The following is a 23,816-nucleotide window of genomic DNA, read 5'->3' as shown; positions in this document are numbered from 1 at the left end:
CTCTCTGTCAAATAAATAAATAAAAATCATAAAAAAAAACACCAAAAAGACAAACTATATAATATATATACTGTATAATATCACATATATGTGGAATCTAAAAAAGCTAAACTCCAAGACACAGAAAGTAGAATGGTGGCTACCAGGGCTGACAGGCAACACAAAAAAATGGGGAAATATTGGTCAAAGAGCATAAACTCCCTATCATAAGATTAATATGTTCTGGGGCTCCTGGTGTGCCTCAGTGGGTTAAAGCCTCTGCCTTCCGCTCAGGTCATGATCCCAGGGTTCTGGGATCGAGCCCTGCATCAGGCTCTCTGTTTGGCAGGGACCCTGCTTCCACCCTCCACCCCTGCCTACCTTTCTGCCTACTTGTGATCTCTGTCAAATAAACTAAATAATTAATTAATTTTAAAAAAAAGATTAACATGTGCTGAGCATCTAACGTACAGTTTGGTGCTTACACCTAATAATACTGTACCAGAGAATTGAAAGTTGCTAAGAGAGTAGATCTTAAATATTCTCACCATGAAAACAGAACTGGTATTTATGTGACAGGATGGAGAGTTTAGCTAACACCTTTGTGGTAATCATACCGCAATATAGAAGTATGTCTAAGCACCATGTGGGATACCTTAAACTTACACAATGATAGATGTCAACTGTATTTCAATAAATTGTGGGGAACAATATTTCACTGGATCATCACATCGTAAGAGTAAGCAGAAGACCGCATGTTTTTTAGTCTGTACCAACAAGCGTTTGTCTTTCCCAGCTAAGGCAAATTTAAAACAGAGTAGTTTGAACAGCCTTAAATATAACCCTGTATGGGGGCGTCTGGGTGGCTCCAGTGGGTTCAAGCCTCTGCCTCTGCCTTCGGCTCAGGTCATGATCCCAGGGTCCTGGGATCGAGACCCCACATCGGGCTCTCTGCTCAGCAGGGAGCCTGCTTCCTCCTCTCTCTCTGCCTGCCTCTCTGCCTACTTGAGATCTCTGTCTGTCAAATAAATAAAATCTTAAAAAAAAAAAAATATATATATATATATATATATATATATATATATATATATATATCCCTGTATGCTTCATACAGTTGGTGAGCCAAAGAACCACACAAAGAGATTAACACACCTTCCAAACAGAAACTCTCACAATTTTGACATCGGAAATGTATGATAAGGGTTCTTATTACGACAGTAGCAGTTCAGTGATTTGTACAGAAGGGGCCACGACAAAGCATGATATCTGAAACCTCCTGACACAGACGACAGGGCCTCCGAGCGGCCTGCGTGACGTGGCTCGCCCCTCCCCATGCCCAGCCTCTCTCTCTGACCTCATCTCCTACTACTGTCTTCCTCTCTCACTGCACTCACACCCACTGCATTCCTGGCTGTTCCTCAACACACCAGGCCCGCTCCCTCCCCAGGACTCCCAGCACCCTTGCCCCCCTCCTTCTGCAGCCCCAGAAACCCACATGCTCCACCTGATCCTTCCCTCACTTCTCTCGGCACATTCATAAAATGCCACTTCTCCGCTCCCTGGAGATCCTAGCAAAATGCGCAGCCCAGATGCTCTTCCTCACCCCGTTCCCAGCTGTGTTTCTATCCCTAGCATGTGTCACATTCATTACTCTTAATGCCTTCCTAGTTATCTTTTTTATTTTTTGTCTTTCATCAGAAAATAAGTTCCTTGGGCGCCTGGGTGGCTCTGCCTTCAGCTCAGGTCATGATCTCAGGGTCTCTGCTCAGCGGGGAGCCTGCTTCCCCCTCTCTCTCTGCCTGTCTCTCTGCCTACCTGTGATCTGTCTGTCAAATAAATAAATAAAATCTTTTTAAAAAGAGAGAGAGAAAAAATAAGTTCCTTAAAGGCAGTGCTTTGTACCTATTGTGTTCACTCATTTATGTCCAACACTGACAATAACACCTGCATATACTAGGTGCTCAATAAATATTTGTTAATAAACTTTTAAACTTCCTGATATTCAACCATAGTTGCTTCCAAATCAGTTTCTACATATCAGGGGAAACCTCAGGATTTTAAAATCTCCCGAAAAAAAAGGAACTTCTATTGAGAAGTTCAAAAAAAAAAAAAAAAAAAAAAGCTGCTGCTACCCATGCATATTTTTTGCCTTCTTTTAGGAATTTTAACATGAATATTCCTATTTCACTGCTGATAACATTTCTCTCTCTTTTTTTAAAGATTTTATTTATTAATTTGACAGACAGAGATCACAAGTAGGCAGAGAAGCAAGCAGGCAGAGAGAGAGAGAGAGAAGCAGGCTCACCGCTGAGCAGAGAGCCCAATGCGGGGCTCGATCCCAGGACCCTGGGATCATAACCTGAGCCGAAGACAGAGGCTTTAACCCACTGCGCCACCCAGGCGCCCCCACATTTCTCTCTTTTAGGAGTTTGTTAGAGAACAAGTTGGAATGACAACCAGAGATAGAGAATCTACCAATTTAACTGCTCACTCATTTTGTAAATTTTTTTTCAGGTTTTTTAATAGCAACACCTGTCACTTTAAAAAAAAAAAAGAAAGATCTGAGTCCAGTCATCCTCGTAAAGTTTTCCTCCATGCTCAGGCAAGACATATACATTTGCTGGGAGGGCTAATTACCTGAGGTGTCTCTTCAAACTGCTATTCTTTAAATATCTGTTCGCCAGGGAGGAGAAAGTGATTTTCTGGCAAAATTAATAACACATCTTGGTTCATGTTCTAAACAGAAGGTTTATTACATGTTCTGTACATAGTAAATAATTTCTTTAGAACTTTCAAAATTTCCTTCACCTGGAGACTCAGATGCCCACCTTCTGTCAGAAGAGAGGTAGAGTCCATCCAGTAACTGTAATAAAGTTGTATTCAAAATGTGTGTTCAAGTTCTGCTCCCGTGTTGGCCAAGTATTTCTCGTTTTCCATAACTCTTTTTCAGTTTTGTTTGGTGAACTTTTCTCAAATCAACATGTGGAGAAGGACATTAAGGGCTTAAATTTTAGACACAAAACGGATCGCTTATTCCCCCTCAGCAGCATGCTCTACACTCCCCCAAACGCAGAGTCCCGGAGGACTGACCGATGACGTCCTCACCCCGGCCTGCTGACGTCACGGCTGGCGCGTGGCTGGGCCGCACGCTGCAGACCCCCGGCCGCACGCCCAGGGATAGGCGGTGTCAGGGCGCCCCTGCCAATTCCCACTCGCCGTGGGCATCAGCCCGCGTCTTGGGGCTCGTACAGAAACCGCACGGGAAAATCGTGCTTCCCCCGGACCCCAGGGTGCTCCGAACCCGCTCTGGATCAGCGCCCTTGGAAGTGCCGGATCGCAACCTCCTGCCGCTCTGCCTCGGCCCTTCTGCTCACATGTCATCGCTCGGAGGCAGATTTCCTTCCATAATTCTCCAGCTACGCCTCCTCTCAGGGTTGTCCGTGAAGTCCACGTGCTTCCCCACCCGCCCCACGCTCCCACCGGCCTCGCCCTCCTCCAGCGACGGCTTCTGCCTTCCGACCCGAGTCACCAGCCCCCTGCTGACGTCAAGGGAGCACTGACGTCATGCTGGGACGGACTGCGGGCGCCGGTAACGACCCATGTCCACGAGAGGGCGCCACTGCGCCGGCCGTACCGTGGGAGGCACCGCGGATCTTGGTTCCCCTTCGCCGCCCCCTCGGTTCAGACAGATAAGAACTCATCAACATTGAGCCCTTAAAGTGGAAAAATGCCCTTTATTGCATGAGCAAAGGGAACGGATGACACCCCTTAAGTTCATCACGGCTCTTAGGCCCTTGCCCTGTGGGTTGAGCGCCGTGAGCGGGGCTGCGCTGCCGCCTCCTGGATGGCGCCGGCAGCACGGGGCAGTCCCGGAGCCTGAGGAGTGGGGGTCACCGTGGTGGAGTGGATTTACAGCCAAGTGTGGCAACCCCCAAGCTCAGAACTTCCATAATTCTCCTTAAATAATCCCTATCCGCCCACACAGAACTGACTTCTTCTTCAACCTCTACCCTAGAAGGAAGAAGTATTTCTATTTCTTCTCAGATGCAACAGAAGAATGGGCAACTGACCACCTTAAAGACAAGTGTATTTAAGAATACTTTCTGTTGTCCAAAATCTATAAAGAACTTAGCAAACTCAACACCCAAAGAACAAATAATCCAATCAAGAAATGGGCAGAGGACATGAACAGACACTTCTGCAAAGACGACACCCAGACGGCCAACAAACACATGAAAAAGTGCTCCATATCACTTGGCATCAGGGAAATACAAATCAAAACCACAATGAGATATCACCTCACACCTGTCAGAATGGCTAAAATTAACAAGCCAGGAAATGACAGATGCTGGTGAGGATGTGGAGAGAGGGGAAACTTCTTACACTGTTGGTGGGAATGCAAGCTCATGCAGCCACTCTGGAAAACAGCATGGAGGTTCCTCAAAAAGCTGAAAATAGAGCTACCCTATGACCCAGCAACTGCACTACTGGGTATTTACCCTAAAGATACAAACATAGTGATCCGAAGAGGCACGTGCACCCGAATGTTTATAGCAGCAATGTCCACAATAGCCAAACTATGGAAAGAACCTAGATGTCCATCAACAGATGACTGGATAAAGAAGATGTGGTATATGTACACAATGGAATACTATGCAGCCCTCAAAAGAAATGAAACCTTGCCATTTGCAACGACATGGATGGAACTAGAGGGTATTATGCTGAGTGAAATAAGTCAATCAGAGAAAGACAACTATCATATGATCTCCCTGATATGAGGAAATCGAGAAGCAATATGGGGGGTTTGGTGGGTAGGAAAAGAATAAATGAAACAAGATGGGATTGGGAGGGAGACAAACCATAAGAGACTCTTAATCTCACAAAACAAATTGTGGGTTGTGGGCGCGGGGCGTAGGGAGAGGGTGGTTGGGTTATGGACATTGGGGAGGATATGTACTATTGTGAGTGCTGTGAAGTGTGTAAACCTGGCGATTCACAGACCTGTATCCCTGGGGCTAATAATATATTATATGTGAATTTTTTTAAAAAAGAATACTTTCTGTTGGCTGGCACTGTGGAGACAGTATGGAGGTTCCTCAAAAAATTAAAAAGAGAACTACCATATGATCCAGTAATTCTACTACTGGAAATTTACCCAAAGAATACAAAAACACTAATTTAAAGGGATACATGCACACCAATGTTTATTGCAAGCATTATTTACAACAGCCAAATTATGGACAACCTAAGTGTCCATCAACAAATGAATAGATAAACAAGATATGGTGTATATATACATACTGGAATATTATTCAGCCATAAAAAGAGTGAAATCTTGCGATTTGCAATAACATGGATAGATCTAGAGAGTAGCATTAGCCAAGCAAAATAAGCCAGTCAGAGAAAAACAAATACCATATGATTTCACTCATACATGGAATTAAAAAAAAAAAACAAAAAACGAATAAAAGGTGGGGGTTGGTGGTGAGACAAGCCAAAAAATAGACCCTTAAATAGAGAACCAATTGAGGGTTATTAGAAGTGGGCGGCAGAATGGGTGAAATAAAGGGGATTAAGAGTGCACTTACCTTGATGTGCACTGAATAATATAGAGAAATGCTGAATCACTATATTATACACCTGAAATGAGCATAACACTCTATGTCAGTTGCATGGAATTAAAATAACATTTTTAAAATAAACAAGTAAATACATTCTGTTGGCTGGGCTGCATTTCCCAATACAAAATAATTTTGGTCTAAAATACAGCTTGAGGGACACCTGGGTGGCCCAGTCCGTTGAGCATCTGACTTTTGACTTCAGCTCAGGTCGTGATCTTGGGGTCCTGGGGATCAAGCTCTGTGTCAGGCTCCTTGATCAGCGTAGAGTCGCTCATCTCTCTCCCTCTGCTCCTACCCCCCGCTCTCTCTCAAATAAATAAATAAAATCTTTAAAATATAGCTTAGGCCAAATTGTATTATCTAAATCTGATGTTTGCCTTTGTTTTCAATAGGAAGGAAAAACATTTACAAAGGAAAATCTCCAAAACTCAAGCTACAATCTACTTTACCTTTTTTAAAAGACCTTTAATATCTTTTATTCACAGGAGGAGGAAACCAAATGACTGATACACAAAAAGAAAATATATGTAAAAATACATGTAACCTCAGTAGTAAACAAGAAAATATAAAGCAAGATAATTTTTGCCCACCAGATTGGTCAAAATGGAAATTATTAGTAATATCTAACATGGTCTGGGTGTGGAGAAATAAACTTCCTCAAACACAGTGGGTAGAAATATAAAATGGTGCAGCATTTTTGGAATGCAGTTGGGCAGAATCAGTCAAAATCTACAATGAAACATACCTGGAGCTCCTGGGGGGCTCGGTGGGTTAAACGTCTGACTCTTGGTTTCAGCTCAGGTTCTGATCTCATGCGTCATAAGATCGAGACTTGTGTTGGGCTCCATGCTTAACGGGAGTCTGCTAGGATAGTCTCTCCCTCTGCCCCTTCCCCTATATGTGTGCCCTCTCTCGCTCCCTCTAAAATAAATAAATAAACAAATATTTTAAAAATAAAAATAAAGGACGCCTATTTGGTTCAGTCAGTTGAGTGTGTGCCTTTGGCTCAGGTTGCGGTCCTGGGGTCCTGGGATGGATTTCCATGTTGGGCTCCATGCCCAGCAGGGTGTCTGCTTCTCCCTCTACCTTCCCCCATGGTTGAGATCTCTTCCCTCTTACACTCAAATAAATGAATAAAATCTTAAAAAATAATTAAAATAAAATGAAGCAGGGGCACCTGGGTGGCTCAGTGGGTTAAGGCTCTGCCTTTAGCTCAAATCATGATCTCAGGGTCCTGGGATTAGGCCCCACATCAGGCTTTCTGCTCAGCAGGGAGCCTGCTTCCCTTCCTCTCTCTCTGCCTGCCTCTCTGCCTACTTGTGATCTCTGTCAAATAAATAAATAAAATCTTTAAAAAAAAAAAAAAAAAAAAACAGAACCACCATATGATCTAGTAATTCTACCATGGGGTAGTGGAACACAAAACTACTAATTGTATTGAATACAATACAAAGAATACAAAAAGACTAAATCAAAAAGATACATGCACCCCTATATTTACTGCAGCATCAGTTACAATAACCACATTATGGAAGCAGCACGAGTTCCATCTACAGAAGGATGGATAAAGAAGTGGAATGCAATATTTTTCAGCCATTAAAAAAAAAATGAAATCTTGCTGTTTGCAACAACATAGATGGCTCTAAAGAGCAGCATTAGCTAAGTGAAATAAACCAGTCAGAGAAAGACAAATACCATATGATTTCCCTGACGGGGAATTTAAGAAACAAAACAAACAAAAGGGGAAAAAAGACAAACCAAAAAACAGACCCTTAAATAGGGAAGAAACAGAGGGTTACCAGAGTGGGGGGTAGGTGGCGGGATGGGTGAAACAGGTGACGGGGATTAAGAGTACACTTACCTTGATGAGCTCTGAGTAATGTACAGAATTGCTGAATCACTATAGTGTACACCTGAAACTAACATAGCTCTATGTTAACTATGCCGGAATTAAAATAAAAACCCAATTTAAAAAAAGACAACTTGCCACCCCTGTATCCAAGTTTCCAAAAAAGAATTAACAGATTATTTCAAATTTATTTGTTAAATTCCATACAATATTGTATACATTATTTGTATTCTCTTAAATAAATGCAAATGAAATCATCTATGGAGCTCAGTAAGATATAATATTTATTAATTGTAAAACATACATTCAACAGCAAGCCCATTTCTCCCGCCAAGACATACACATATTTCCGATTATGTTTAGTCATATCCTTGTAAGGAAAACAGAGTAATCTTAAACTGAAAGAATTATTTTTGATTCAGTATCTATAGCCCCAGTTTGCAAAAATCTTTTTTCAAGTAGTTCCGCCCAGGTTCTAACCAGATATGATCCTCAAGTCTCAACTTGCACTTAGAGTAAATTATATTTAGTCCCTTAATTCTAAAGTTTACACAGTGTTTTAATAGGCGAAAGATACCAAAAGCAAATACAGATAATTGATCCTAGATCCTCACACATTGAGGTGATATGTACACACTGTCTTTAAATAAAAATTACATCAAAATAAGTTGGAAAGCCACTTGGCTTTTAAGTTCTATCTGCTTCCCACACTGTACAGTCTGTTGGCAATACATTTTAAAGTAAAAATGAAACAATATTTTGTAGGCTATTAATGCCTACACATTAATTTTGTCTAGCATGTTAGTCATACCAATTTAGTCAAACACCTGGTCAGAGTTTAAAAATAGAGCTTCAAAATCAAGATAGAATTTTAATTGAACCACCTATAGATTTCCAATTGGAACCCCTCATTTTGTCTCTTCCTGAATGTCCTGCTTTTTTGAGGACCAAGTATCTAAATTCAGAATTTCAATATTAAGCTCCACAGAGTTATAAAGAAAAGTGCTAGTTAAATTCTTGGGCTAAGTTCTAGTCAGTGTTTTTTGGAAAAAAACATGTTGTTAACCGGTTAAGGCCAAGAAAAACACATAAGTTCTGGTCCCCCTAACAACGATTCTCTAAAACAATAAATGCAGAGTGTGACCAGCAAACTGGAAACCAAAAACCTAGAGTCAAACTGGCTTCAGCTTCCCACCCGGAAGCCGTGGACTGGGGCATGAGTTAAGATGTGAGGACTGTAGGTAGGTAGATAGTTTTGCCAATTGGTGAAGAACTTTTGGGAAGGCCTAAGTGAGGAAACGAGAAGATAGGAACATCTCTGGGTTCTATCTGCTATCACCTTCAAACCACCAGTGGACAGGAGAGAAGTCCATAACAACGGATGTTCCTTCCCAAAGCCTCTATGGGGCGGGGGTGGGGGGTGGGGTGGGGGGTGGGGGGGTAGATCAACAGTAATTGGCCAAGATAAAGTAACCAGTCCTAGTCGGTCAGTAAGCCAGTGTCCCACTTCCTAATTTTGCACATATATGCTTCCTTTCTCAAAGGCACAGTCCTCAACTTGAAGGTACACCTACAAAATTCTCCTTCACTGTTCTTACCTCAGTCCTGTTCCTGTACGCAGGAACACTGGCACCACAGTCTTAAAATACAGAGGATTATCTAAGGTCAGGCCATACTAAATCATTAGACAAAAAAATGTCCTTGAGACGTTTGCAGTAGTGTGGTTCTTAGAAGATCAGCAGAGAGGCCAGATTCCCATAACACAATGATCAAACATCAACAATAATCACAGAAACCAAAGACGGACGCCTATCCACAGAGAGCAATTACTTATCTCCCTAAAGCCTAGAAACAAACAAGCTTTTTAAATGTGTATTTACAGTTAAATTAGGGTAAAGGAAACATTTTCTCTTACTGATCCTAATTTTTTCATTTCTTCAACTGATCCTAGTTTTTAATCACTTACCTCCACCAAACCCATTCCTAAATAAATGTATACATTTATATAGATAACACAGAAAGTTCATATAACATGACCATTATAATGATTCTTTCTCTCTTTTTAAACTTTTTTTTTACTCTTGGGTAATTTTAAATGCACAAGTTACTAACAGTAAATACACATTCATGTAACAAGAACCATATCACTATTCTTCCATTGGATATATCCTGAAATAGCAACAGAGACCTTGAAAGGTGACAAGATAGCAGTCGGGGAGGAGCACTTATTCAATCTTGCTTGGAAACACTTGGAAGTCTTTTTTTTTTTTTTTTTTTTTTTTTTTTAAAGATTTTATTTATTTACTTGAGAGAGAGACAGTGAGAGAGAGCATGAACGAGGAGAAGGTCAGAGAGAGAAGCAGACTCCCCATGGAGCTGGGAGCCTGATGCGGGACTCGATCCCAGGACTCCAGGATCATGACCTGAGCTGAAGGCAGTCGTCCAACCAACTGAGCCACCCAGGCGTCCCATAAACACTTGGAAGTCTTTATCTTTTTTCTTCTGCAAGGCCTTTCTCAGAAAATGCAGTTCAGAAGTAAAGGACAAAACCACGAATCTCTCTCTGTAGGATATCAGCACTTCTGTTGCAAGGGGATGTCATCTCAAGGGCTAGAGCAGCATCTAAAATCACAGGGGAACATATGCCCAATGGTTTACATAAGATCTTTCTAGAAATCCATTTCTATCTCACTTGCTTTCTCACATTGAAGATATTTATAATATTTTAAGTATTACACACTCTAAGAAAACTTTAGACTAAACCATATATATCAAAAACAAGATTTTAAAGACATTCTTTAGGATAATTGTCAATCGAAACTATCATGTATAGCATATCATCTCCTTGTCTGTAAATGATGACTGGTTTTGACAAAACAGATCCGAGTTTCACAGAGGCTACAGTTCATACAGTATGTGTAATGAGTTCATCGCCAAGACTTCTCCCAGAGTTTTGGAAGGGACCCGTGCCAGTGAGGAATTAAGACTTGTTCACTTCATAGTAAATTCACATATGACGGCACAGACATTCAAAATGCTTTGTGGGGATTAATAGATTAATGAAACGACATATTTATAAGAAGGTGGGATTTTATTATCATCACATTTTATAGCTAATAAGATACTAAACATTGGATGACTTGTCGCATAGTAAATTCGCACTCAAAAGGTCTGATTTTGGGGCACCTGGGTGGCTCAGTGGGTTAATGCCTCTAGCCTTCGGCCCAGGTCGTGATCCTGGAGTCCTGGGATCGGCCCACCTTGGGCTCTCTGCTCAGCAGGGAGCCTGCTCCCCCTCCCCACTCTCTGCCTGCCTCTCTGCCTACTTGTGATCTCTGTCTGTCAAATAAATAAGTAAAATCTTAAAAAAAAAAAAAAAGATCTGATTTTTGTTTTCCATTTTTTTAGTACTAAACAGTTATACTTAAAGGAGGGAAATTCTGTTACCATTTAAAATTGACATTTGATTTTCCAAGTCATTGTTGATGCCTAATCACTTATTATTAATCTATCCTGCTTTCTTTAAAAAAAAAAAAAAATGTGTGACTTGTATTTATCCTGTGAATAGGTCCACAATGAGGTGGGAAGGTGTTCCAGGGCCCTGTTTTCTCTGCCTGGAGCTTGCAAGGCTGTTTTTCCTGTGGTATAGTAGCAGGACAATGTAAAGACCAGTAGAAGCAAAAAATAAAAATAAGTAAATAAATATATAAATGGGAAGCAATCATCTGGTATAGTGCTAATCCTTCTTTATAGGGAAGAAGATTACCAGGCAATCATTTTGTCTTTCTTGCTTTAAAAGCCCAAAGGGACAAATGACTGATAAGGGAGATAAGTATATATCCTTCCACAGCACTCGCCATCCTAAATTCGCATTACCGGAGCGAATAAAATGCAGGAGATTAGTTTAAAAGCAAGAAATGTAAGCTCTATGAAAAGGGATTTCACCCCAGAAACAAATGTCACTTCTGTATTTTTAAGTGACACAACTCTTTCTCCATCAGGAGTTCTCATGGTATCAATCACTGGAGATTACTTTAGCGGCAGAATCTGAACTTCAGAAAGCTACGAAATATTCCTCATGGGAGAATACTTTGCTTTAAGTATGAAACACCTGACATACCCAGTTCAGAACCAAAATGGCTCTCAGTGCTGGTGTTCCATTCGAGGCAAATCAGCCTCCAGGTCATCTGACGGGGGAGATCCGGATACCTATAAGTGAATAATCAAGCATCACAGTATCCAAATAGTTGTAGAAGTCCCACTCCTCCCAAAATCCCAATTCTTGTTCCTCAAATACCAGATGCTTAGAATTAACTATTCATAGTCCCAGCTGCTGCCACAGAAGAGGCTCACGAAGTAAAGAGATGTTATTCTTCGACCTCTTTGTTGATACGTAAGTTAAAGAGACTTCTGATGTGCGGAGGTAGTACAAACCCACTATAACCCATCTCTCCTACTTATTACCAAACCAATAAAACCCTTTTGGAAAAATATAAAAAAAACAACTGAAGATTAAGCAAAGGAGTCAGAAGTTGGCGATGTGGTCGTTCACATGGATGTAGCTTCCCAACTTAGTTTTTTATTTCTGTGCCTCTGTCCAAAAGGCAGGCCCTAATCTCAGAGCAATGAAGTAGTACAAGAGGCCAAAAGTCTGAAAGAAACTCCCTTGTTGGGGAGCCTGGGTGGCTTAGTGGGTTAAGCCTCTGCCTTTGGCTCAGGTCATGATCCCAGGGTCCTGGGATCGAGCTCCGCATCGGGCTCTCTGCTCAGCAGGGAGCCTGCTTCCTCCTCTCTCTCTGCCTGCCTCTCTGCCTACTTGTGATCTCTCTCTGTGTCAAATAAATAAATAAAATCTTGAAAGAAAGAAAGAAAGAAAGAAAGAAAGAAACTCCCTTGTTATCCCAGAAAAAAAAACAAGAAAAAGGGTCCCTGAATGCCAGCAGTTATGTGGGGAGAGGGATGGTCCTGGAGGGGAGAGGGGTAGAGGAGGGGCCGTCTCATTCCGTGTGCACCCCAGGAGTCTCAGCTCAGTTCCTGCAGCATGGCAGTGCTCCACCAACACAGCAGAGGCTTGAGAGAACCGAACTGAAATTTGAATTGCCTGTACAAGTCTCTAGCTAACCCCAAAGCCACGTAAGCACAAGACAGATGTGAACTAGGATATCAAAGACTTAGAGAACTGAGATTTGAAACACTTCTCACAGGGGATAAGGCAGAATGTATAGTGTGAACAAAAGGGTTGCCGGGGGGAGGGGGTTGGGGAGAAGGGGGTGGGATTATGGACATTGGGGAGGGTATGTGATTTGGTGAGTGCTGTGAAGTGTGTAACCTGGTGATTCACAGACCTGGGGATAAAAATATATGTATATAAAAAATATATGTTTATAAAAAATAAAAAAAAAAAAAAATGAAAAAAAAAAAAAAAAAAAAAAAAAAAAAAGCTGAATGACCGCCTGCTAAAACAAAAATTTCAACATTCTCCAGAGGATTATGAAGGATTAAAACAGGACCCAGAGGCTACAAAACATAACATTCACAGTTTCCAAGATACAGTCAAGATTTTGGCCATAAAAAGATCTATTGGGGCGCCTGGGTGGCTCAGTTGGTTAAGCGTCTGCCCTCGGCTCAGGTCACGATCCCAGGGTCCAGGCCTACTTCTCCCTTTCCCTCTGGTTGCCACTCCCCTTGCTTGTGCTCTCTCTCTGTCAAATAAATACATAAAATCTTAAAAAAAAAAAAAAAATCCAGGAAAGTGTAAACAATTCTCAAGGGAAAAGAAAATCAATAGATACCAATCCTGAGATGGCCCAGATGTTGGGACTTTATAAACTTAGGGAAGTTATATATGAGGATTTGTCACTCATCAGACCTGCTCTGGAAGAAATGCTAAAGAAAGTTTTTCAAGCTGAAGAAAAATGGTACCAGAAAACAAAACTGTAATCTTTAAGAAAGAAGGTAAGAACCACAGAAATGCAAGTGGTTAGGTAAATAGAGAAGACTACTTTTTTTCCTAAATTGCTTAAAATATTTATGACTATTTAGAGCAAAATGTATGACCTAGTACAGTTTTCAATAAAAGATATAAAATTCTTATATAAAGTCTAGGTTGAAGTAAAAGGAAATATGTCTGCAAGTTTTCTGCATTTTATAAGTGGTACAATATTTAAGTACACTGTGAGAGATTAGTTATGTACATTGCAAAACCTAGAGCAATTACTAAAAAAATCATACCAAGAAATATCCCCAAAAAGCCAATATTAAAAATATTCAAATACAAAACAAGACTGGAAAGGGAAAACAAAGAAATAAAAAAACCCAAATAATATAAAGAGCTAGATCTTATATCTATATGAGATATATATTATATATATATATAGATCTTTATACCTATATAATATATAGAGCTAGATCTAGATATATCAACCATCACATTAAATGTTAATGGCCTAACTATTCATTAGCAGGCAGAATTCTGAAGCTAACACCCTAAGTTTCCTGTCCCTGCTTAGTCAATCAAAGTAATTTAGCGTCTGCTATGAAGCAGCTTTGCGCGTGTAATTAATGTTACTAATCAGCTGACCCTCAGATAGAAAGATTATCCTGGCAGGCTTAATGTAGACCTGGTAAACCATCATGTGCACTCTTAAAAGCAGAAGAGTAGGGACGCGTGGGTGGCTCAGTTGGTTAAGCGGCTGCCTTCAGCTCGGGTTATGATCCCGGTGTCCCAGGATCGAGTCCCACATCAGGCTCCATGCTCGGCGGGGAGCCTGCTTCTCCCTCTGCCTCTGCCTGCCACTCTGTCTGTCTGTGCGCTCTCTCTCTCTCTGACAAATAAATAAAAATAAATTTAAAAAAAAAAAAAAAAAGCAGAAGAGTAAGTCAGAGATGAGACAGAAGGGGAGGCAAGAGAGGCTCAAAGAGTAAGAACAACTTGACCATTATTGTTAGCTTTGCAGATGGAGAAGTAGGCCACAAGCCAAGGAATGTGGATAGCCCCTAGAAGCTGACAACAACCCCCTACTGAAATCCTGATTTCGACCTGTGAGACACAAGGAGAGAAGCAGCTCTGCCCAGGCTTCTGATCTATGGAAACTGTGAGATAATAATTATTAAGTTGGCAGGAGTTTATTAGAATGCATAGAACATAAATACACATTTCAATTAAAAGAACTGAACTGATAGAACGGATACAAAAGAAAGACCCTACCTACAGGAAACACGGTAAATTTTAAAAACAGATTCTACAAAAGTAAAAAGATATACCACGGAAACAAGTAAGTATAAGTAAGCTGGAATGGCTGTCTTACTCTCATATAAAATGGACTTTGTGGCACAGAGCACTGTAAGAGGTAAAGAGAGATGTTTTATCATGATAAAAGGAAGAGTGTATCAGGAAGACAAAAACAATTATAAGTGTGTATGTACCTAATAATAGAGATGGAAAATACATGAAACAAAAATAAACAGATATAAGAGAAAAATAAATAATTCCACAGTCAGTAAAAGATTTTACTGGATTTTTCTATTTAATGTTAATTTGGGGACTATTTTCTACTAATTTAAATGTTATTTAAATAATATGTGATGTTAAAAAAAAAAAAAGATTTTGACAGCACTCTTTCAGGAACCGATAGGACCAAACAAAAAAATCATGAAGAACACAGAAGATCTGAAGAACACTACAACCACCTTAATCGAATTTCACATTTAGAGTAGGCTATGTCCAACAACTGAAGTATATGTTGTTTTCAAGGAAACAGGTTCATTCACCAAGACAGATCCTATGCCAAGTCATAAAACATACCTCAATGAATCTAAAACAATCAGAATCATACACAGTATCTTCCCTGACCACATGGAATTAAATGATAAATCAATAATAATAAAATACTAGGGAAACCCTAAATATCTAACTATAAAACAACACATTTCTAATTAATTCCTGGGTTAAACAAGAAATTACAAGGGAACTAAGAAAATGTTTAGACTGAGTATAATGAAAATACAACATATTAAAATTGGGGGGATGAAGCTTAAACACTGCTTGGAGAAAGAACTGTGTTGCAACATACATAGAAAAGTATATAATGGGTGTAAGGGTGTAGGAAGGGAGCGAGCGGAGACAGATTCCATGGATTATGCCATACTTTACTTACAAAAATCTATCTTGCAGACGTTCCACAAGTCTATAAAGATAGGCTTTTATACATGTGAGAATGTTTGTGTTAGGCGCAGAAACAAAATACAGTTCAACGTATTGATCCACATCATGAAGAGGCGAGTAGAGTCCCAGCTTCTGCCAGAAAGTCACTTGCTTTCAGACTCCTGTTGTTTCTCTTCCCATTCAGATTTTCCACACACAGATTCATCTTATTTTGGTATTAATTTGTGTTTTTCACTACACCTACTTTCTCGTTTAGTGTATTTAAATACAACTGGGAAATGAACAAGTAAACTAAGAGTAAAAACGCAGAACCAATTTATAAATATAAGAGGATTGGTTCAAAGGAACAAATAAAAATTTGAAAAATGAAGGCCGCCAAAGCCTTCTTCCATTTCATGAAACTAGATTTAGTTATGCGACTCCTGAAAAGTGGTTTTGAACAATACTACTACTCACAGAGAGCAAGTGAAAAATTCTGCACCTTTAAAATCTACATTCAGGGGCACCTGGGTGGCTCAGTGGGTTAAAGCCTCTGCCTTCGGCTCAGGTCATGGTCCCAGGGTCCTGGGATCGAGCCCTGCATTGGGCTCTCTGCTCAGCAGGGAGCCTGCTTCCCTTTCTCTCTCTCTGCCTGCCTCTCTGCCTACTTGTGATCTCTGTCTGTCAAATAAATAAATACAATCTTTAAAAAATAAATAAATAAAATCTACATTCAATTTAAGATTAGAAGTATACAAGGAATTTATTGAGAATCTCTAGTTCCTAAAAGTAAAATGTGTGATGGTAATTAATCTTCACACAACATGAATTTGTTTAGTTTTTATTAACTTGCTCCAGAAATTGTTAGCAGGAGTTAAGGCAAAGTGATAGCAGTCAATAAACCCGTTTCTCGGTATCTATGGGTAACTACCACTGTAATTTGTTACCCTCAACAATATTATTCCCTCTTGTAGAGCTCTACAAAATCACTGAAGGAGTACTGGTAGAAAAAAGCGCCCACACAGATTCAGAAGCAACATACGGGTGCAATCCAGGAAACAGAAATGCTTCAATAATGAGGATGGAGAAATACATCCCAAAACAAAAGCTGTCCAGCACCAAGGAGAAGTGAGAAATCCTTAAGTGAAATGATACATATCCAAAGTTTATAACTAGTTAGGATTGGCTCAGGAAATTTAAAAGTTTGCCAGTGTTCTTACTGTGAAAATGAGTGATATGACTGTTACTGAAGCAGCAGAAATGTAACTGTTCTGAAGAATTAAGAGAAGTAATAGAAAAATGATTACATATGGAAGAACCAGTCTTTAACATACATGGAGCGGGTTGTCTTGGGGGAAAATGTCAAATAGATGATACATTAAAAAAAAATAAAAACAGGGGCGCCTGGGTGGCTCAGTGGGTTAAAGCCTCTGCCTTCAGTTCAGGTCATGATTCCCAGGGTCCTGGGATCGAGTCCCGCATCAGACTCTCTGCTCCATGGGGAACCTGCTTCCTACTCTCTCTCTGCCTGCCTCTCTGCCTACTTGTGATCTCTGTCAAATAAATAAACAAAATTTAAAAATAAAAAATAAATAAAAATAAACATAAAAATAAAAACAATTCAAGGAGTGAAATATGGGTTATAACATTTGGGTGAATGCAGTGAGATAATATAAATTACCACAAAAGTTTTATAAAAGTCATAGCTAGGCTGCATACACGGTGAGCGCATTTTTAATCTATAAAAAGTTGATGACTGTGCTGGAAAATGTCTATATAAACATATGTGTGATAAAGGTACTAGAGCAATGAACAGTAAGAAAAAATTTAACAAACAAAATCATACAGATCCCACCAATAGACACGCCTAATCCTTAAAAGCGAACTTTTCCTAAGCTACTTTAATAAGGAAGTATAAGACCCAAGTTCTATCCAACCTAGAGAGGATTCCTGTACCTGATGTAATGCGACACTGGGCGTATGCAAGTCAATAGTGGCCAGAGAAGGAATTCGAGATTCTGAGAGATTCTTGTTCTCTTTCCTTATTAACCTGGAATTTCGAGCTAAATAAAAACAACCATAAACACAGTGAAAAATTAGACATTTTTGTTAGTTTTTCCACATTCTGTATCTGTCCCTCAGTATATACTCAGTGTACATATTTACTTACATAAATCTGTACATATTTACATAACTATGTAAAGTTACTACATTTTTTATTTTTAATATTTTGTTAGTTTATTTAACATATATTTTTAATAATGTATACAAAAAAGGCTGCAAAAGTAAGAGCATTATAAACAAACCTATGCCTTCCAAGGCTCTTAGTTCAGGGAGATGACTGTAGTTTAGTTCAGGCAAACGGACATCTGTCTTAGAGTAGTCCCTTCTTTTCTTATTTGCCTGAAGTAGGTTCTTTTCACTGGCGACCTAATATCAGAATGATTAACACAAGTGAATTAGCTTCCAGGTAAGCCTGGCTTGCCCCTTTTGTAACTAATATATTGATATCCTAAACTTCAGGAGAATTTAAGAATAACACAAAATTTCAGAAGTCCTGCAATGAGCTTTTCAGTTTTTTATTTGGATGTTTCTACTCGTTCTTTTATTAAAGTAAGTACTAAGGTCTTGGTTCAAATCAGTTATAAAATAAATATTTAGTTCAAAAAAACTGTAAGTACAAAAAAATGAGTTCAGACTACTAGATATACATATTCAAAGAGTGACAAATAAAATCTATGAGATGTTTATAATAATACGCTATTCAATCTCAGAATTAGAGCAAGAGGCAGGGGAGCAGGATATGGGATCTAAACCTAGATGTTGAAGAAAGTTTAGGCTTAATTCTGCCTCAATTAATTTTCATCATGAAAAGACTCAAGTGTGTCTTCTCCCCACTAATCTCTACCTCCTCTCTTTTTTTTTTTTTTAAAGTTTTTTTAATTTATTATTTATTTGACAGAGAGATCACAAGTAGGCAGAGAGGCTGGCAGAGAGAGAGGAGGAAGCAGGCTCCCCGCTGAGCAGAGAGCCCAATGCGGGGCTCGATCCCAGGACCCTGAGATCACGACCCGAGCCGAAGGCAGCGGCCCAACCCACTGAGCCACCCAGGCGCCCCGTCTCTACCTCCTCTCTTAACTGCCTCTTAAAAATAAGGATAAACAGAAATAAGATCTAAAAGTAACAGCCAGCTCTGATTACACAACGCCCGAAAGAAGGCGCTATCAAGTCCAGCAACATGGGATTGAGCCAGCTACTCTGAAAAGTCCTGCCGATCAAAGTAATCTTCCAAAGCAGACCAAGAATGTAAAACACAAAAATATCTACAAAGAAATCAGAAGGGTGTGAAAAAGAGTACTATGGTTATAGAAATCATGGGCCAAGAATAATGAAAAGAAAAGCAGATGTAATGCCAAATCAGGAGAGATATGAAAAGAAGGTTATATTTTTCAGCCTGAAGATAATGAGAAGGGCAGAAGAGGGAAATCTGGGAGAAAAACACTCCTTTGGGAAATCCGCATCTCCCATTAACTGGCAGAAAAATTCACTCACATCCCTTAAGCATCTTCTATGTACTAGAGTAGATAAGGGTAGTGGGGTGGAGCTGTAAGGAAATAAACAAAGCACATATTCCTGCCTTGGAAACTTACATACTAGTTGGGAGAGACAGACGATAAAGATAGAGATAAATGCATATAGAGCTCGCTCTCTCTCTATATATATATAGATAGATAGATAAATGCATATAGAGATCTCTCTCTCTATATATATATATAGATAGACAGATAAAGATATAGATAAATGCATATAGAGGCTTTAGGTGTATGCAATGGAAAAAAAATTTAAGCAAGGAGAGAGGATAGAGAGCAACGGGCAACAAAATGAATTAGGATATTAGGGAAGCGCTCACAATGAGGATTCATGTAAGCCAAGGAGGAGTAAAGGCAAATTCTTTGGGTTATCTGGGGAATGTTCTAAAGCAGAGGAAATAACAATGTTCTAAAGCAGAGGAAATAACAAGCTCCCAAATGTAGGAGCAGGTCTGGTCATGTTCAAGAAATACAAGGAAATCAGTGGGTTGGAAGAGTTTGATCAGGAATGAGAATAGCCCGGGGCGCCTGGGTGGCTCAGTGGGTTCAGCCTCTGCCTTCAGCTCAGGTCATGGTCTCAGGGTCGTGGGATCGAGCCCCAAATCAGGCTCTCTGCTCGGTAGGGAACCTGCTTCCTCCTCTCTCCCTGCCTGCCTCTCTGGCTATTTGTGATCTCTATATGTCAAATAAATAAATAAAATCTTTAAAAAAATTTTTTAAAGGGGGGGGTGTTAAAAAAAATAGAATGAGAATAGCCCACGTAGAATAGAGGGATGGGGAAGTAGGTCGAGCAGGGACTTGAAGGCCCCATCAAGGACTTCGGTCTTTACTTAGAGATGACAATGGAGGGTTTTGAGTGGAAAAATAATGATGCTTTAAGTTAATTTTAAAAAGAGGCATGCTAGCAGTTATGTTGAGCATAATAACCCTCCTATGAATCTTCAGAAGACCTGTGAACCTTATGCATGCTTCTACTATTATAATCCGACACTGGTTGAATTCATTAATCCTATACTAGACCATGAACTCCTCGAAGAGAGGGATTTGATTTCCTCATTTCCAGCGTCTCATACAGTATACATAATCAATAAATATTTATGAACAAATCAACAGAATACTTTCACCAAAAATCTGGCATGAGTGAGGTACCACGATTTATCTTGTCACCTACTCTACAAAAGAACTGATCACCAAGTATTAAGAAAATTTACTATTACCAAAAAAATTAAAGCAGATGTCATTTAAACAATATCTTATATTTAAACTTCCAGACTCGCAAAACTGACTTAAACTTTAACAGTTTCACATTGTTTCTTATGACAGGTTGGGATGATATACATATAACTAAGGTTCCACTTTACGATATTTCTCCAAATAAAAGTCTCAGTTTTTCATTACTATATTTAACACGAGTGGAAGTCTGGAAATGACTAATACTTGCTCTTCTACCACTGGGAATAGTTCACTTACGGATGTGGTCACATTAATATTATAAATGCCTGATGGAGAATGTTTATTTGGTTTAACAAATGGGATACAATACTTCTTGGTTTTTTCATCCACTCTGTAACAACAACGAAAAATTTAAGTTAGAACCAGCGGTAATTATTTTTCAAGCACAAAACCACAAAACCAAGCGACCTGCAGTTTAATCAGCATTTAATGCCTGTTCTTAAATACACAATGAACATAGATCTGGTGAAACATTCAGTCTTTTGCCACTACCTTCACGACCCCCACCTACCTCCCAACTCCAACCAAATGAACTACTTTCCTTCCAGCAAAATTTCCAAAGTGAACATCTTTGGACCACCAAATGCCCACAGCCATTCCATGTAGGCAGACCCTTAAAACCAATTACTTCCTTTATTATGATAATCTCCTTTCACATTTTTAGACTAAATAGTTGTAGACCATCTTCACCTTAAATAATACAATCCTTCTTTCCTATTACTCAGGTGAATTTTGTTTGTTTGTTTTTTATCAAATGTTAGTAAGTTTCGTCAAGTAGGCCAAAAAGGCTTTTGAAACAGAACCTGACAGGAAGGAAGAGACCCCAGAAGCCTGGACGTAACCCAATGTGGCTGCATGGACAGACACTTGCAATTCGTAAACACACCTTTAAATGACACTTTGTTCTTAGTTTCCTAATTCATACCTGTAACTCTGAACTCCCGGGATAGTCACCATTCCAGAATTAATACCGGGAGCCACTGCAGAAGGATTGTGCGCAATGGGCGGGATCGCCACGGCCGGATTTCTAGTGTGATCGCCGCCGCCGTTGCTGCAATCCCGGAGGCTGGTTGAAGGCACGGTTCTGACGTGGCTCGTCCCATTGTCGGGGAGACAGCTGACATTGGAAGTTCGACTGACTTTTTCAACTTTTTCTCCATCCATTTTTGACCCTTTTATTTTAAATACTTTAGAATCTTTAATTTTGGGATCAGCATTGGTATCCTGACCATTAAAAAAATGGTAATAACATTAATGATCTGAAGAGATTGAAAAAGCACCTCTTATAAAGAATTTGTCAACGAAAGCAGAATTCCATAAATGTCACCTTACTGTACCCCTGTTTTCTTCATTCTATCTATGGAATTAAAATTAAATCCAGGATTCTTGGTCAGACATTTATTTTGAATAAAAATGCAACTCATGGGCTACCTGGCTAGCTCAGTCAGTAGAGCATGCAACTCTTGATCTTAGGGTTGTAAGTTCGAGCCCCATGTTAGGTGCAGAAATTACTTAAAAAAAAAAAAAATCTCAAAAAAAAAAGAAGAAATGCAGTTCACACTAGCTCTGAGATAAATATATACATATATATATGATTAACATGACACATACATATATTAAATTTATATATATATATTTTAGTAGAAAACAATGTGAAAGAGGAATTAAGTATGCTCCTTTTTGTTCTTAGGAATCTAAAGTACAAAACTTGAAATACAAAATTGAGAATTCCCTTCAGTTCACTTGAGAAAATGGCAGTGGGTTGGCAGTAGACGTGAATTACCTCACCAAGAACAGATTCTGGATAACCTACTTGCAAAAATAAACTTTAAATAAATATCCAAACCTCAATTTTAAAATGCTCTATGCAAAATTTTTTAATGATATTTTTCACTCCTATCACTTAAGGGAAAAAATGGTATGTGCATGCGTTCGTGTCCTTGTGACTATACGTGAGTACATGTGTCTAAATGCTCTACGGTAAATGTGGTTTCCTGACAAGACCTATTGCACAGTCTGATATACAGTAGGCACTCAATACATGATATGTTAAGAGAATTTTTTAAAAGGTAATGTCCAAAGAGAAGATAACATTTTTTTATAACTAATCTAAAAGTTAACGTGTTCAGCACCAGAAAACATTTTTTATCTTCATTTTTTAACTCCAAAAATTTAAAGATAAATTAAATCTAAAACTTAACACTGGAGCACCTGGGTGGCTCAGTCGGTTAAGCATCTGCCTTTGGCTCAGGTCATGATCCCAGGGTCTTAATATCAAGTCCCTCATAGGGCTGCCTGCTCTGTGGGGAGCCTGCTTCGCCCTCTGCTCCTCCCGAACACCCCCATCTTGTGCGCGCTCTCTCTCTCACATACAAAAATAAATAAATAAACTTAAAAAAAAAAAAAACCTTAATGCACATTAACACATGGTGATTTACCTGTACCACAAGTGTTTTTCTCTCTTCACCTAAGGAATCATCTTTTTCCTTTTCCTTCTTTCTGTTCTGAGATTTTTTAGATAAAGAAATATTTCTGGCATCTTTCTGTACTTTTAACTGTAGCTCTTGAGAAAATCTACGTAAAAATACATTTGTCAATTCAATAAAATTGTATAAGACAGACAAATCTAGAAAAAAATTCACTTTCAAGATATTGATTTTAAAAATTGAGTATTAAGGAGCACCTGGGTGGCTCGGTTGGCTTAGCATCTACTTTCTGCTAAAGTCATGATCCTGGAGTCCAGGGTCGAGCCCCGTGTCTAGCCCCTTGCTCAGCGGGAGGTTTTCTTCCTCTCCCCCTGCCCCACCCCCGGCTCCTTCGCTCGCTCTCACTCTCTCACCCTCTCACCCTCTCTTTCAAATAAATAAATAAAATCTTTTTTAAAAATTGAGTATTAAACTAGACTATGGGGTGCCTAGGTGGCTCAGTCAGTTAAAGCATCTGCCTTCAGCTCAGCTCATGACCCCAGGGGCCCGGGATAGGGCCCCGCACTGGGTCCCCTGCTCAGCGGGGAGTCTGTTCTCCCTCTCTCCCCTGCCTGTGTGCTTTCTCAAATAAGTAAATAAAATCTTTAAAAATTAAAAGAAAAGAACAGGAACGGTGTGATTATTGGAAATACAAACTCAACTAGCCACTCCTTTCAGGGAACATTTTTAGTTGAAGAAAGACTGACAGAAAACTACTACTACCGTTATTCAGACTTGGTGTATCCTGCAGACATTTTTTTTTAAATGAACAAAAGAAAACAACAGATATTTGTGTTAATGATAAAATTCTAATTTTTAAGAAAATTAGAATTCTGTTAAATTTGTGTCCACTACTGTGCCCTTAACAGAGTCCCAATACCTAAAAAGACTTTTCTGATGATGAGAATGTGGCTTTTTGATACCATATAATAAAAT

The 23,816-nt window shown here is 39.5% G+C and overlaps 1 protein-coding gene across 2 annotated transcripts in view; it reads right to left on the bottom strand.

Annotated features, from left to right (window-relative positions):
* Nucleotides 1-9,927: 9,927 nt before the first annotated feature.
* The window catches only part of CDKL2 (cyclin dependent kinase like 2), a 46,774-nt gene continuing 32,885 nt past the window's right edge, over nucleotides 9,928-23,816 (bottom strand). For both annotated transcript variants that reach the window (XM_059159054.1, XM_059159053.1), the window contains exons 8-14: nucleotides 22,854-22,989; nucleotides 21,341-21,639; nucleotides 20,653-20,746; nucleotides 17,899-18,022; nucleotides 17,549-17,655; nucleotides 11,570-11,658; nucleotides 9,928-10,071 (exon numbers count right to left, since the gene is read on the bottom strand). In XM_059159054.1, coding sequence (XP_059015037.1) covers nucleotides 11,593-11,658; nucleotides 17,549-17,655; nucleotides 17,899-18,022; nucleotides 20,653-20,746; nucleotides 21,341-21,639; nucleotides 22,854-22,989 — 826 coding nt within the window. In that variant the 3' untranslated portion in view covers nucleotides 9,928-10,071; nucleotides 11,570-11,592. The remainder of the gene's footprint in view (nucleotides 10,072-11,569; nucleotides 11,659-17,548; nucleotides 17,656-17,898; nucleotides 18,023-20,652; nucleotides 20,747-21,340; nucleotides 21,640-22,853; nucleotides 22,990-23,816) is intronic.

This window comes from Mustela lutreola, chromosome 1 (assembly GCF_030435805.1).
Source record: "Mustela lutreola isolate mMusLut2 chromosome 1, mMusLut2.pri, whole genome shotgun sequence".
Taxonomy (NCBI): Eukaryota; Metazoa; Chordata; class Mammalia; order Carnivora; family Mustelidae; genus Mustela; species Mustela lutreola.
Note: the sequence above shows the minus strand (reverse complement) of the source record. Positions and strands in the feature narration are given on the sequence as shown.